Consider the following 14,443-nt stretch of genomic DNA (forward strand, 5'->3'; position numbering starts at 1 on the left):
GCATACTCAGAGACGATGCAAGACCATAGGGCGTGCAGCACCGATAGACACACGTGCCCGCCCGCACCCCGTTCCGCTACGTAACTGGTGCTCTGTCGAATCTTGTGATGGTGGTGGTGGTGGCTGAGTTTGACGAGGGTGAGGGACTCGTGGACGGGTGGGCGATCCTCTTCTGCGTCTGCAGGTTCCTGTTGGAGGAGGCAGGGGAGAGGCCGCGACGTGGCAACAGCGGCGGTGGGGAGCGGGATGGCACTCGAGGTGGTAGGGGTTTGAAGGAGGAAGGCTTGTGCGAGCGCGCTGTCGGCTGCGAGTGGGGTGGTGTGCAGGACCGTACCGCAAGCGATGTAGTGTTGTTGTGGGATCGCAGAGAGTCACCGGGTCTCTCTGCAGACGCTGCGCCAGTCTCGCCACCTCTGTTGCTCACCCCGGTGACCCGGTGGCGCCCTGGGAGAGGCGTCGTGCCGCGGCGGGAAAGGGGTGTGTGCGCCAGCGTCGGTGAACCTTTTCGGGAGGGGTGTGCTGACGCCCCGCGATCAGGGCCTGCGAGTCGCTGCTCTGCACGGTGTCGTGCGAGTGCCGGGGGGACTGGAGAGACGGACCGGACAGGCGGATGTGACCGCAGCGGCGGCGGGCTCGACGCACTGCGACTGCGCACGCGCGAAACGAGCGGTGCCGTTGTGCTCTGCGAAGCTGTCAGCAGGTCTCGGACCCGTTGACCGTGGATCCACAGCTCCGCCTTGGCCGATGTTGGCGGAGACAACACCAGGGTACCAGGGCTGCCGTTGTGGCAGCTACCCACATCCGCGGTGTCCTCGCGCGGGTCGGTGGCTGCTTGCAGGGCATCCCACGCCGCGACGAGCTCCTTCAGGTGGTTCACAATGCGGGGAAGCTCCTTGGCCACGCGCCGCCGCATTTTCTCTTCCTGCAGCAGCTGCTTCGCCATGTTCACCTTCTTATCCAAGAGCCGCTCGCGGCTCGTGGCGCGCATCTGAGCCGCCTCCCGGACAATCTCCTGATAGCTCTGCACCAGCGGCGCGGCTTGCTCGATTACATGCAGTCGCAGACGCAAGAAGTCAATCTCGTCCGCCGCCTGCTCCCGCACCTGCTGGCACGCCGTCAGGTGGCGCTGAAAGCTGAGGAGCACCTTGCCAGACGGCGACGGTGGCGGTGGAGCGACGGCCGCCGCCTCACGCGCCTCGACACCGCTTGCGTTCTCATCATCGACATCACCGCGTCGCTGCTGCCGTCGTGTCGCGGGGACCGCCGACTCCTCTGACTGGAACGTCTCCAGTAGTTCTTCCTCCATCGCCACGCGCAGCTCCCCGTCTGGTGCCACCGCGTACGTCTTGTCGCCCGTCGCCGCGTAGTAGGCCTCGTAGACGTCACGCAGCCGGCCCATTGTCTTCTCTACCAGGATGTCCTCCTGTGTGCTAAGGTGCGCCTGAAAGGCAGCTCGAGCGCGGCGGACGTAGTCCAGCACCGGTGCGTACGAGGCGGCGCGCAGGACTTGACGGACAGCTGGCGGCAGGTACAAGCCTCCGCCCGTCCGGTGCGCATCCTTCTGTCCACGTGCGCTGTCGCTATCATCCACCGCTGCCGGTGACGTGAGTCTCGTGCTGCTCTTCAGGGATGGTGGCGGCGTCGGCATCGCGTGAAGCAGTGCCACGCCGGCTGCAGGGCCCGGCTGCTGCTGCGCGGCCACATCCGCCTCGTACGCGGCGTGCAGCTGTTTGTACTGCGCAACGATCTCCTCCAACGTTTGCCTGTACGGCTCCGGCTTGAAGGAGGCGAGAGGCGGCGAGCAGAGGGAAGTCTTGACAGGCCATGCGACGGCATTCTCGTCATGGTCGTTGCTATGAATTGAGCTGCTGGCCTTGCCTCGGCTCTCCGCCTCATCCTTGCACCGGCGCGGAAGGGAAAAGGGTGACGAGGCCTTTGGAGACGACCTTTGCACAGACATGGCCCGCCACAACACCTCTAGCGTATCAAGTGCGTGCAGCTCCTCCTGCGCCTCCAGCTGCATGAGATGGTTGTGCTCGTCGATGCTGCGTACAATCGCCTCGGCTTCGGCTTGAATGCGCGTGAGAGTGAGGTCTTGGTGGGTGCCGTATGCAGCTATGCTCGACACGTCCACCTCCAGCACCGTCGCGCGCACCGCCTCGCCGGCTGGCGTGCCACCGGAACTACTCACCACCGTCTTGGCGTGAACACCGGCGCTCTCGGCTGCGGCGAGGACGCCGGTGGACGACGTCGCTGTCTGTGCGGTGATGCGTGCCTCCGTCGTCACTGTTGTAGAGGTGGGCGTCGGCCACGCCGAACTACCTAGCTCGCCTTCACCGCCGTGCTTGAGCGGCGCGTGATCGACGTTGCTGTCGCTGCCAGTCAAGCTACACGGTGCGTCGAGAGAGCACGAGGCAGCACACAAGAGCAGTTGTAGTTCCTCGCGCGTGGCGTCCTGCAGCGAGGCTGTGGGGCGGTTGAGAAGAGACACGATGGCGTCTGCCTCGTCATTGGCACCAGAGCTGCTGCGGCTCTCTTCGCACTTGTCACTGGACGGCGCTACCGAGGCTGCAGCGAGGCCAGACGTCTTGGGCGATGTCAACGGCGAGACGAACCCGGAGGAGCGCGTGGACGCCGCGTGGACGGCCGCAGTTGTCTGCAGCCGTCGGTCCACCGCAGAGTCCGAATCAAGGCTGATCCGCTTTCCAAGCTCGCTGCCGCCGCCGTCCTCCTCCTTGCTGAGGTACTTGGCGCGATACGCGGCACGTATCACCACCTGCTCCTGCGCGCTGCGGTTGATAATCGCACGCTGCTTGCACAGTAGCTGCAGTACTTGTAGCCGATTGTCGGCGAGGCGCTGCAGCCGCCCGAGCTCCGCGTGCAGCTGCCGACGCACGCCTTCGTGAGTGTTGTTGTGAAGCAGGCGACGCAGGGCATGGGTCGCGGAGATGTGCGCATCGCTGTCGCTGACGTCTTCTCCCTGCTCGCCGTTGCCATCATCTGTCTCTAAGCCCGCGCTGCCTCCCCGATGGACGCGCTCTTGCTGGTGCTGCTCGTCGTCGTTCTCGCCACGCTGCCCCGATGGACACGAGGCGTTGATGAGTGTGACGAAAGAGGGGATAGAGAGATACATAAACTCGTTGCCGCGTGACGGGGACACGCCTGCTTCCGCATCCCCACCAACGTCACCGTTGCGCCGCCGAGCGGCTGCCGACTCCGATGCCGCATCCGATGACCCCGTTTCATCACTCCTGTTACTACCCCTGCCACCGTCGATGACGAACGGGTGCCGCTGCTGCGTCTGTGCATAGTGTGCTTTCAGTAGCGACACGATCGACGCCACCTCCGGCTGCCGCGGCGCCTCATCCAGCCTCACGGCGAGGTGGCACACGTCCCGAAGCAGTGCGTCGTTCTCCGCAGCTGCGTTGGACTCAGCGGCCTCCTGCAGGGCGCCGAAGTCGTCAAGAAAGGGCAGGAGAGCGCCGAAGAGAAACCCGTTCCACTTTTGCTGCCGGTCGCGCGAGGCGATGCCCATCCGCTGCCACACCGCGTATACACGCTGGGCGACGCCAGAGAGCTGCTGCACCGCAGGCGCGACGCGCGGGTCCGCCGCATCTACCGCGGTATCCATCGCAGGCGCGGCGGATGTGCGACGCATAGGGGAGGACGCGAGTGGCGCACAGGCTGCAGCTCGCGGTTCGTGCGAGCCTATTACTGTACACGCTTTGCGAGGCGTATCGAGAGGGGGAGGGGGAGGGGGGTACAGCCGCACAGAGGCGCTTGGTGTATATATAAATATATTGTGTGCCCTTTTTTTCAAGGAGACAACGGCCTCAGATCTGTCTATCTCTGTGTGTCTCTCTCACTCTACTGACGTGCGACTCTACACGATGGTGGTGGTGGTGGTGGTGGTGGGGAGGCGTAAGGAGCACTCACGCCGGTCCGTACAACGCACGCTCAACCTGCTCGTGTGGAAGAGCTGTGACAAGCAACAAATGGCGCAGCGCTTTCCTTGTGTGCCCTCCCTCCCTCCCCCAACAAACACATGAACAACACAAGAAGAGTAGGGAAAGGTGTTGGTGCTGTGCAGTGGTGCCGCGTGACGGCGGGGGACGGTCGTGTAGGGACCCGACCACACACGCAATCCGCGATACGGAGCGCGGTTAGACGAGGAGGAGGAGGGAGCGAAAGGTGAAGAGAGAAAGACATCGAGTCAGTGGGCGAGAGAGAGAGGAGAGACGTGTGTATGGCTGCACACGCTGAAAGGCTGCGCACATGCAGGAGAGTGGCGTCCCGATCCGCAAGCATGTCCACGGCGGTGACAGTGGTGATGAGGTCGCAGCGAGAGGGCAGAGGGATGTCCAAGACGATGCGGGCTTGACACGCCACGTCGCCCTCCCCGTCTTCGCGCGCACAACTCATCCACGCTCTATCGCGGTGAGGGAGAAACGAAAGGGAGAGGCTCTCCAGAGAAAGAGACCCATCATGACGCAAGCGTCCCCGGGCCCTCGCGCACCTCCCCAGGCCCCCGCCGGCAGAGCTGCCGGCCGATGGCTGCCCCGGCGCTGTTTGCGATACCACCGCATCTCTTCGCGTGTCTTCTCAGAGTGAAAGGAGGAAAAAAAAGCGACGGTGTGCGTGTTGACCCGGACGGGTGGGAGAGAGGGGTAGACAGGTGGGCACATCATCATCACCATCGGTGATCGTGGAGAAAATAGAAAGCATGTACGCACGAACACACACACACACACACACACGGTGATGGCAGAAGGCCGTCCGCTCTCTCTCTCTCTTGCGCGCGCGCGAGCGCAATGTGCGCTTGCCTCGTCACGCCGTCATGCCCGTACGCACCCGCACCAAAAGAAAATGAGGAAAGGCAGTGAAAGCGAGAACGTGTGTGCGCGGTGGCCGTTGTTCCGTTCCGTGCCCCGCATCGGTCCGTCTCTCGCTGCCTTCGTCGATGCCCACGCTCGTTACTCGGACGCGGTGATCTGCTTCGGCTCAATCACGGTGATGACGTCCGGCAGCGGCTCCGACGGGCCGTTGCGGCCAGTCGAGTCACCGGGCAACATGATCTTGACCTTGACACCGATGCAGCCGGCGCGCATGTAGCAGTGGCGGCAGGCGGAGTCGACGAAGGACTTGTGAGCCGTACCGGACTTGATCATGTAGCCGTCGCGGAAGGTCATGCTCTTCGCACGCTGGCCCTTGATCTTTCCACCGACGGTGACCTCGCAGCCCTTGGCACCAGACTCCATGACGTAGCGGATGATACCCATGGCGGCGCGGCGCACCTGCAGGTTGCTCAGGAGCTTGAAGCGGAGGGATTCCACCTGCGCCATCGCGGACAGGCCGCGCACCTCAACGCGCTCAACGTACAGCTGGAGTTTGCCCTCCTTGTAGTTGAAGCGCTGCTGGATGCAGGCGGTCAGCTCGCGGATGCGGCGGCCGTTCACGCCGAGCACCTCACGGGTCTTCGTCGCCTTGATCACGATCTCCGTGCGGAGCGTCGTGACATGGTAGGAGACACCGGAGAAGCCCTCTTCGGCCAACTCGCGCTTGAGAAACTCAAACAGCTCAGCGTAGAACACGCCGTCGCGGATGATCATGCGCTTCTTGGAGAGAGGACCCATTTTCTCTGCGGGGTGTGAGAGAAGCTTCCCAGAAGAACAACGTCACTGCTCTGCGGAGCAGCGCACCGGATGATGTATCAGTGCAGTGGCGTGCATGTGCGCACGGCCATGGCAAGAGGTAGAGAGGAGGAGGGGGGTGGATGAGGAAGTGAGGAGCGGATGGGCGTTGCACAGCAGGGAGGGATACTTCCATGAGGCATGTCACCCTCATCCACAGTGTACTCGCCGATCCGTGCCAGTCCGCCCCGATCGGACCTGGCAGAGACAGACACCAAAAGTGACACGGCCAGTACCCAAGAGGAAGGGGGGGGGGAGTGAGGGACCAGAGAGAGAGCATGGAAAGACGGTGGTAGTGGTGGTGACCTCCAACTGCGACAAGCGAACTACAAGCGACGTCTTTCTCGACTCCACAACACGTGCGTGTGCGTGTGTGCCCCGTCTCTCCCTCTCGCTCTCTCCCCCCTCATGTGCCATGACGGGTGCACGTCGTGCCACGAGACCGCACATCAACCAAGAAAAAGCAAAGGAGTCGCGCCTACAACGTGCCGGTGAACCACCGCGCCCATACGTCGACGTGTTCCTGTGTGTGCCGGTGATGATGATGATCATGGGAGAGGTCAACAAGTCTGCACGCGTACGTCGAGTGGTGTGGCGTTACCTTCGTCTGTGGCGAGGAAGTGGTGCACGCGTCACATATATGTGTGTAATACTCTCAGAAGAGCAGGACGACTGACACTGACGGGGGACGGGGTTACGACTGGCCGCATTCCTCGCCGTCACGCGCGCCATCTTGCGCCCCGCGACGTAGTCCTTCACGGCGAAATTTGCCGAGGAAGAGAAGGCGAGATGGACACTCTGGGCGGAGAGGTGGGGGTGACTGCAGCACTTCGTAAAAAGCTGCCTCCATGGGCACAACCACACCGACGGAGGTGATGGCGGCGCAGAGCAAGGGAAGCGGTGCCCTTCCGCAACGCAGTCAGCGGGTGCACATCTGTTGGAGTTGGCACTCGCGACAGGCAGCGCCTGTGCTCCAAAACGGCGATCAGTGTCGTCGTCGATGACGGGCATTGCGACGGCTTTCGCCAGTGCACTGTCAGCTGCCCAGCTGCACCAGCTCGATGCCACTCGCCAACAACACCAGAGTGGCACACTAGCGGTATGCCAGCGTAAAGCTCAGCTCCGCACGCATGAGTGCGGCTAGGATCGAAAAAAATGCGTAGCTCGTACGTCATGCGGAAGGCGGCTGGGGCTAAGAAGGGCAAGGACGTTCTGTATCACACAGAAGACTGTCGGAGGGCATGTGCGGACGGCTTCCAGAAGAGCTGGCGGCGACTGTGCGCTTGAGGGGGCGACAGCGAGAACGTATTCGCTGACTCGGCCGTCGCGTCATCTCTGCACGCATCTGCATCTACCTGTGTTGCTTCCTTTGCAGCTGCCATGGCCGAGTTCGCTAACGTATGTTCCTCCAGGCCAGATCGGCCCGCCACCGCGCCACCAAGACACCCGCACTTGCCTTCACGACGGCGACACTACCCGGAGTGCTCAACCCGATAAAGGCAGCGTCGCTGCCGCCTTTCGGCAAATCCGGGCTCCTCATCGTTCTGACCGTGAGACGGCTTGACAGCAAGCAGCACGCGTTCTGCGTTGTCAGCGACGTCCAGTTCGTCGCCGAAGTTCTTCGAGCCCGAGCCCGCCACCAGCAGCTTCCGTAGGCCCACCGTGGCTAGCGTGTGCTCGGCATCGAATCTACTAAATCGGGATGCTGTCGACGCCGGACTCGCCGATACCACTGCTACTGTGACGCCCTTCTTGCTGCACATGGGTGCCTTAGGCGCTCGGTGCCGAATTCTGCACCGTCAAGAGGATCGGAACGATGAAGGTGGAGCTCCTGGCATCGTGGGAAGGGCTTGACGCGTACGTGGGCCTCTTGCTTGCTCTTTGTAGTGCGTCGACACCCTTCGCTGGCCGCCCTCTCCGACGGAAATGAGGCTTGCGCAGCAGGCACGGCTGCGAAATCACTCAAAACAACACAGCAACAACGGTAGGGATGGGTAAGGCCGAGAGGCTTCTGATGCACGTGCCCCCGTGGTGGCGTCTGTGTATGCATGTGTGGACGGCACTCATCGAGGAGGGGGGCGAAACACGAGCGACTCGCACACACGGAGGGAAGGGGGGGGGGGGAGGTGGAGGGGTGCATCACGGCTTTTCACGGACGCAACGCGACGAGAATACGTAGCCAACACGCGAGTATCTCGCGTGTGAGGGGAGGACGCCGAGGTTGCCGTTTGCTCACTTGTAAAGAGCGGATCGATTGTGTCTGCACCGCCTTCGCCACATGTGTGTGCGTGTGTGTGGGTGTGTGGGTGCGGGCCGTTCTTCAGCGCCTCTCCATATATCCACCTCCACCGTCTGCGAGCCATCATGGCTGACCATACGTGTGTGTCCTCCGCCGCCCCCCTCCGCTCTGTTTCCCTCGGCGCGTTTGACGGCGGCGCGGGCTGCAATGCGCGTGACGATTCGTTAACGGCACGTAGACTGCACGCACACATATATATATATATGTATGCGCTAACAGAGAATAACACCCATCTGCAGGCTCGCTAGTGCTTCAGTTCCTCGTCCTCTGGGCAGTACACTTGACATTGCTTCAGACGCTTGAGAACGGCATCGATGTCGGTTTCGTCATCGGCGGCCTTACCGCGTGACGGGGTAGGCATCAGAAAGCTCTCATGCGCCTCCGAGGCGGAGGTGGACCAGCCGTGGCGGGGATAGGCAGCACCGACCTCAGAAGCGTCTGCCGCCACCGCACCGGTCGATGGGGTCTTCAGTGCGTCCGAGGAGGAGGTGCTCTGCTCGTGCTGCGTAGTCGGAGGCGGAGATGACGAGTTCGTGCCCGGAGGTGCGTTGCTCTTAGCCGCATGTGCGCCTAAGACTGGTTTGCGAAAGATTCTCCAGCTCCACAAGCCGCCATCTACTTTCTTTGATGCCGCCTCACTTGCGTCTCGCCAGGCTACACCTTCGTTCGGGGCCGCCTCGCGGGCGGGCAGCCCGAACCTGGTGAAACGTCGGTTCTCCTCTTGCTGACGTTGCTTCGCGTCCTTTGCTGTGGACTTCTCCCGGTCCGACGCCGCCAGCTGCTCCTCGACCGTGGGCATATCGTCCATTTTGTTTGGGTACCCGGGGTGCCACCGACGCAGCACCACGCTAGGGGAGCAGTCAAAGACGTCCTTGCCAAGCCGCACATTCACGTTGTTGTGCATCTCACAAACGTAGCGTGAGACAGTGAGTTTGTCGCGCACGTCTGGCGGGTGGTCGCGCACGTACTCCCGCATGTGGTAGGCACACCAGCTGCACGCGTACACTTGCGCCCACGACTCGATAAAGTTCTTCATCGCTGTCTGCTGCACGGCGGACGGCTTGTACGGGTAGACGGCAGCCGAGGAATGGAGTATGTTCCATCCCGACATGCCCAGCTCTAGTGGCGTCGGGCACGCGCCAGGGATGGTGGTGAGGCGCTCGGGTACATCGTCGTCCGACATGGACGATTTGTACGGAGCGAGAGAGCGAGAGTGGATCTTGGCTATTGCGACGGGCACCGCTTGTTGGTGCGTGTGCGTGGTCTCAGTGAGGACAATACGGAGATTGTGGGGTTCGGTGAGCGTGCAGGGAGGGGGAGGGGACGGCGATGTGTGAAAGGTGTGGATGGCTATGGTGTGCGCTTGTGCTTGGAGAGAGAGAGGGGGTCGGGGCAATAGAGGCGAGCGCAACGAGGTACAGGCAACGGTAGGAACACTGAGGAGTGCGCGGGGGAGGTGAGGTGTAGGGAGTCAACCACAGCAGCGACACCCGGGAAGTAGAACAGACGCACACATACACACACACATATTCATGCCGGCTGCCCACACTGTTTATGTGCGCTCCTCTACGTTTACGGGTTGCATTATCTCATCCCAATCACGGGCACGACACGCGTTGATCGCTGAGGTGAGGAAGAATCAGCACAAAAAAGACCTAAACGCGCACACACATATATATATACATATACGTACATATCAATATATATATATATATATATGCCTACGTACATATATGCACGCACTGGACACACGCGGAGTCGATCCAGTAGGCGAATGAGGGGGAGGGGGAGGGTAGAGAGCGGCGGCTCACCGACACCCGCGCACGGATATATGATGCTCACAGAGTCCTTGCACGTGCGCCTCTCTCTTTTTCACACAGACACACACACACACACAAACATGCCACGCCTTGGTCTTTGGCACCGTTCCCTATCCTCATGAAGTTTTATTGAATGGCCTTCATGCGTGCCATGAGTTCCTCAACAGACGCACCGGTCGTCTTGACGTACTTGTCCTCATCCTCGACTGCGGCCTTGTCTGCTGCAGTGCCGGCGTACGCGTACTCCAGTCCGCTCTCGCCTTCCCCGTTGTTGCCCACTAACGCAGCGGCGACGTTCGCCACCCCACTGTGGACAGCGAGGGAGTCCTTGCCTTCGGCCTCCACCGTGATGCCCCACTCGGCCGCGCACGCCTTCGCCCGCGCCTGCGCCGCCCGCTGCTCCTTCTCCGCACGTTCTGTCCGTGCCTTGCGCGCGGGATAGAGCGGGTGCGCCGCCTCACCCATTTTCCGAACCTTAGCCGCGTAGGCGGCCTGCCGCTCCCCGCACAGCGCATTGCGGCATTCCGGGTTTGCCTTCAGCTCGACACGGGGGAAGTGGTCGCGCATAGCGTCGTAGCCGACATACTCGGAGACCTCGCCGAATTGGAGGAGGTACTTGAGCGTATTCTGCGCCAGGAAGCCAGCAACGATGCCCATGGTGGTCGGCAGCGAGGCCGCGCAGACGCCCTCCCGCTTCGCCTCTGGCAAGCCGGTAGCGACCACGAGCGGTGGACAGCACTCGTAGCAGGGGGTGACACCGGGAAGCAACAGCTGAATGTGCCCGCTGACGGCGTTCTCGGCGACGCCGCTCTCCATCCACGGCACCTCGTACGTCAGGCACGCGAGGTTCACAGTGAGGCGTGCCTGGAAGTTGTCGACGCAGCACAGCAGGAGGTCGATCGGTGAGTTGGGGCTGACGCCGCCTTTCGTTAGCGCTTCCGAGAAGCGCTGCCAGTGCTCTGTCGAGGTAATGTTGTAGGCGTGCGGCTCGATGACTGTGTCGGGGTTGATACCCTCGAGGGTCGCCTTGGCGGCCTCGACCTTCGTCATCCCCTGCTGCTCGGGGCGGTAGAAGAGACGGTTCATGTTCGCCAGCTCCACCGTATCGTAGTCGAAGAGGAGGAGCTTGCCAATGCCGCAGCGCGTCAGCATCTCCGCTACGACGGAGCCGACGCCGCCAGCGCCGATGATGGCAACCGCCTTGTCACGAATGCTCTCGTAGTCGTCCACGACGCCCATCCGCTGCAGCGCCATTAGGCGGCTGTACGGGTTATCGTCGCGCACCTCGGCGCTGAACTTCTTCGGCGCTGTGGAGGAGGATAAGGGCATGGCTGTGTGTGTGGGGAGGGAGGCGGCAATCGACGGCCGAGGCGCGGCTTCGATGACGACGGCTGCTTACCTTTTAGGCACGAAATAGTAAGGGATCCGGAGTCGCTCCAAGCGCACAGCCGTTGAGCGCAAGACGGCCGCGCACACGTGATACGCGGACGTTTGTATGTGTCTTGCGGTGGCGAGGTGGGCAGCTGCTTGCCGGTGGTTAATGCAGGGCAGCCCGTGTATGCGTGCTTGCAGTGCGCGGTGTGGCTCACAACAGCACGACACAAGAAACCAAAAAAAAAATAGCGAAGAGGGGCACGAGTTAAGAAGTGCGTGAAGTGGAGAGCCCCAACGGTGTGTGTGTGTGTGTGTGGGTGGGTGGGTGTGCGTTAGCATATGTGCGCATGCGTCGTTGCCGGTGCGCGTAGGTCCGTGAACGTCACGACATCCGCCTCTGCACGGGAAGGGGGACATCAGCGAACAGAAAACAAATGCCTCGATGTCGCCGTGCGACGCAGTCGGATGAGGATCGCCTCCCCACGCCGACCGCTCCCGAGTGCCGGTGTTTGTGCGTCTGCTTGTCTGCATGCACGTGCGAGCCATTCCGGTTCACGCGTACAACGTCGCGCGAGGAGAGGCGACGAGGAGGGAAAAGGCGGAGAGAGGGAGTAGCGACACTGCCGTCGCCGCGCACTCCCTGTCCGCGGCACCACCCACCCGCTTGCCTGTTTGCCCTGCAGCCACTCGCACTGCACTCATCATCATCGCCGGCTCAGTTGTGCGCCGGCCCTCGCGACATGGAGGCGACGCAGCTGGCAAGGAACTCGCGCAGCTCGGCATCCTGCGCGTCTTCCTCTCCCGCCGCATCGTCCGCCTCGCTGGCGGAGGTGTAGGTGCGCACAAACGCCTCGAAGTCGAGCGGGTACATGGAGTTGAGAGCAGTGGCAGCGGGGGTATGCGAGGACGAGGGCGGCAGTGACGCGGAAGGCGGCGCGGCACCTGTCATGGCCACGGTGGAGTTCCCCGGCAGCGACGATGCCGTGGCGCCCGTTAGGAAGTCAACGCTTTTGCGGGCCGCGTGACCACCGCTGGTATCAGCGCTACGGGTTCCCGGAGTGTCGCCAGCGGTCATGACCATCACCAACTCCGATGGGGACGCAGTCGGTCGCGGGGTCGCGTACGCAGAGTCGACGGTGCTGTTACTCTCGCGGGACAGGCGCCCCACCACCCCACCAGCTGCCGTGGCAGCATTGGTGCTCGCAAAGCTGGCCTCCACGTGAGACAGGGTGCCGCTCGTGGTGCTGTTGCCGCTGCTCACGGGCATACCATCGCGCTCCCCGTTCTCCTCATCGCCGTAGCCTGGGGTCGGCGTCGCGGCCACCGCTGCTGGAGCGCCACTGTCGCCTTTCAACGTCCGGTGATGCGTGCTGGGGCGGGGGGTGTTGACAGCAGAGCTGATGGCGGTAGCGATACTCGTGTCTTCGGCTCCGCCAGGCGCGCCGCCTGAACCAGAGGCTCTGCCGCCGCTTGGCTCCGAGTCCAATGCTGCCACGTACAGGATGAACGAGACCAAGGTCGGGGCAGGGGCCGATGGCGCGTTGTTCGTCACCAAGAACGGGCGGGCTGCTGCACCACCAGTGCCAGGTAGCCCCTCGCGCCTCGCGGCGTCGGCCGAGGCGGTGATACGTCTTTTCTGCACCTCCTCCGGCGTGATGCTCGCGATGATGATCGGCACACCTTCCTCGCCCGTGAGGAGGTGCAGCTGGACGCCGAGTTGCTCTGCAAGCCACGCCGCGTTCTTGAAGGGCTTCACATCAAATGTCTTGCCTGGCAGCGGAGTAAAGTCGGCTGTTACGGTGGCCGACGGTGCATGATCCGACGCAGATAGCACGGAGTCGCGTCGGGGGCTCAGCTGCTGCTGCTGCTGTTGTTGTGGCGTATTAGGAAACGGCCTTGGCGGCACCTCCGAAGGGCCGGCCCCCGTCACCGCTGCTGCGCCGTCTGCGTCTGTCGCCGATGGTGAGGCAGCTGGCTCGAAGAAGCGAAAGAGGGTGAAGGTACTCTCGAACGCCGTCACCACTGTGGAGCTGCCGTCCGCTGCTCTGATGCTGCCCGACGGTGCCGCAGCTAAGCCGCTCTCGCGGCCGCTTGCTGCTGCTGTTGCTGCCGCCGATGTGGACGATGACGACGGCCCCGCCTGCCGCACCGAGCGCAGCTCCAGCCCACCGCTCTCCGGCAGCGTCAACGCACACTGATTCGCACTCGATGGAAGCGAGGCGAGAAGACTGCCGTACGCGCGGGCGTCGCCACACACCTCGAAGCGGTAACGCGACAGGTTCGCGTAGACGCTGGTCGGCTCCCCCTCTGCGAGACGGAGAAGAAACGTCTTCGTGAGGCTGCGTGCATAGGTGCAGTGCCACCGCACCACGTCCGCGTCAGCGCTGTCCTTCTCCGCGTCGCTCTCCGCCGCCGCCGCCGCGCTGTCGGAGGACTCCGCAGTTCGGTACTGAAAGTCAAGGCTTTGCACGTTGGTATTGTGCTGCCGCAGCACTGTCGCGACGAGCGTCTTGGTAAGCAGACACAAGTAGGGCTTGGGGCCATCGGTGCTGGCATCGTCTGCCCTACCCTTCGCGGCTGGATCTGAGGTGACGAGGCCGCTGCCATCATCCGCGTTGCTTCGGCGGGACGGGAGCTCGAGCAGGAAGCGGTCAAAACAGTGCTCGTGCACCCGCACCGCGATGTGCCCGTTGCGGCTTGGCGACACAGCGCTGATCTCGATGCCGTCGCTCAGCCCCACAATGTATACGGCATCGCCGAGACGACTGACGCAGGTGAGAGCGCTCAGGAGCACGCGGATGTTGGGGCCACTCACCGTGAACTGGAGTGACATGCGCCGAGGACGGCTTCTGCTGTCGCCGTGATAAGGGCAGAGGTGGGGGATGGCGGTGGTGGGTTGTGCGGGAACGCGTGACACCGAAGCCTTTCTGTCAATGCCGGGTGACTTCGCCAGCTCTGCCGGCGTCTCTGCGGCGACGCGTGCGCTGTGTGTGGGAAGGCGGATGTGTGGACAGTCCTTTGTGGCCGAGCTGCTCAGCAGAGAGACAGCGGTGCTGCTTCGCGAGTGCGTGCTCCACCCGAACAGAGAGGGAGAGAGAGACACACGCACACACACACACACCAGGTGATGGTGGGGGTGGGGGTAGGCCAGATTGAGGGCGTGTTGAGGTGAGAGGAGAGGCAGAGGGAGGCGAGGGAGGGATGGGGGGAGGCCGAGGTAGCCGCGCGCATGGCTACACGCACGTGCATCCTACTCTTCC

General features: G+C 62.8%; 5 protein-coding genes across 5 annotated transcripts; all 5 read right to left on the reverse strand.

Moving 5' to 3' along the window:
- Window positions 1-76: 76 nt before the first annotated feature.
- LMXM_15_0940 (conserved hypothetical protein) lies at window positions 77-3,658 on the reverse strand (the record flags this gene model as incomplete). The annotated part of the gene is made up of 1 exon (XM_003873571.1): window positions 77-3,658. The coding sequence occupies one exon, from the start codon at window positions 3,656-3,658 to the stop codon at window positions 77-79; it is 3,582 nt and encodes a 1,193-aa protein (XP_003873620.1).
- Window positions 3,659-4,973: 1,315 nt separating this feature from the next.
- LMXM_15_0950 (putative 40S ribosomal protein S3) lies at window positions 4,974-5,633 on the reverse strand (the record flags this gene model as incomplete). Its single annotated transcript, XM_003873572.1, has 1 exon — window positions 4,974-5,633. One exon carries the CDS (start codon window positions 5,631-5,633, stop codon window positions 4,974-4,976), a length of 660 nt encoding a protein of 219 aa, XP_003873621.1.
- Window positions 5,634-8,233: 2,600 nt separating this feature from the next.
- LMXM_15_0960 (conserved hypothetical protein) lies at window positions 8,234-9,172 on the reverse strand (the record flags this gene model as incomplete). The annotated part of the gene is made up of 1 exon (XM_003873573.1): window positions 8,234-9,172. The coding sequence occupies one exon, from the start codon at window positions 9,170-9,172 to the stop codon at window positions 8,234-8,236; it is 939 nt and encodes a 312-aa protein (XP_003873622.1).
- Window positions 9,173-9,935: 763 nt separating this feature from the next.
- LMXM_15_0970 (putative NAD/FAD dependent dehydrogenase) lies at window positions 9,936-11,138 on the reverse strand (the record flags this gene model as incomplete). Its single annotated transcript, XM_003873574.1, has 1 exon — window positions 9,936-11,138. One exon carries the CDS (start codon window positions 11,136-11,138, stop codon window positions 9,936-9,938), a length of 1,203 nt encoding a protein of 400 aa, XP_003873623.1.
- A 760-nt stretch (window positions 11,139-11,898) lies between these two features.
- Window positions 11,899-14,016, reverse strand: LMXM_15_0980 (conserved hypothetical protein; the record flags this gene model as incomplete). Its single annotated transcript, XM_003873575.1, has 1 exon — window positions 11,899-14,016. One exon carries the CDS (start codon window positions 14,014-14,016, stop codon window positions 11,899-11,901), a length of 2,118 nt encoding a protein of 705 aa, XP_003873624.1.
- Between the last annotated feature and the right edge of the window lie 427 nt (window positions 14,017-14,443).

The sequence above is a fragment of the Leishmania mexicana genome, chromosome 15, assembly GCF_000234665.1.
Source record: "Leishmania mexicana MHOM/GT/2001/U1103 complete genome, chromosome 15".
In the NCBI taxonomy this organism is placed as follows: domain Eukaryota; phylum Euglenozoa; class Kinetoplastea; order Trypanosomatida; family Trypanosomatidae; genus Leishmania; species Leishmania mexicana.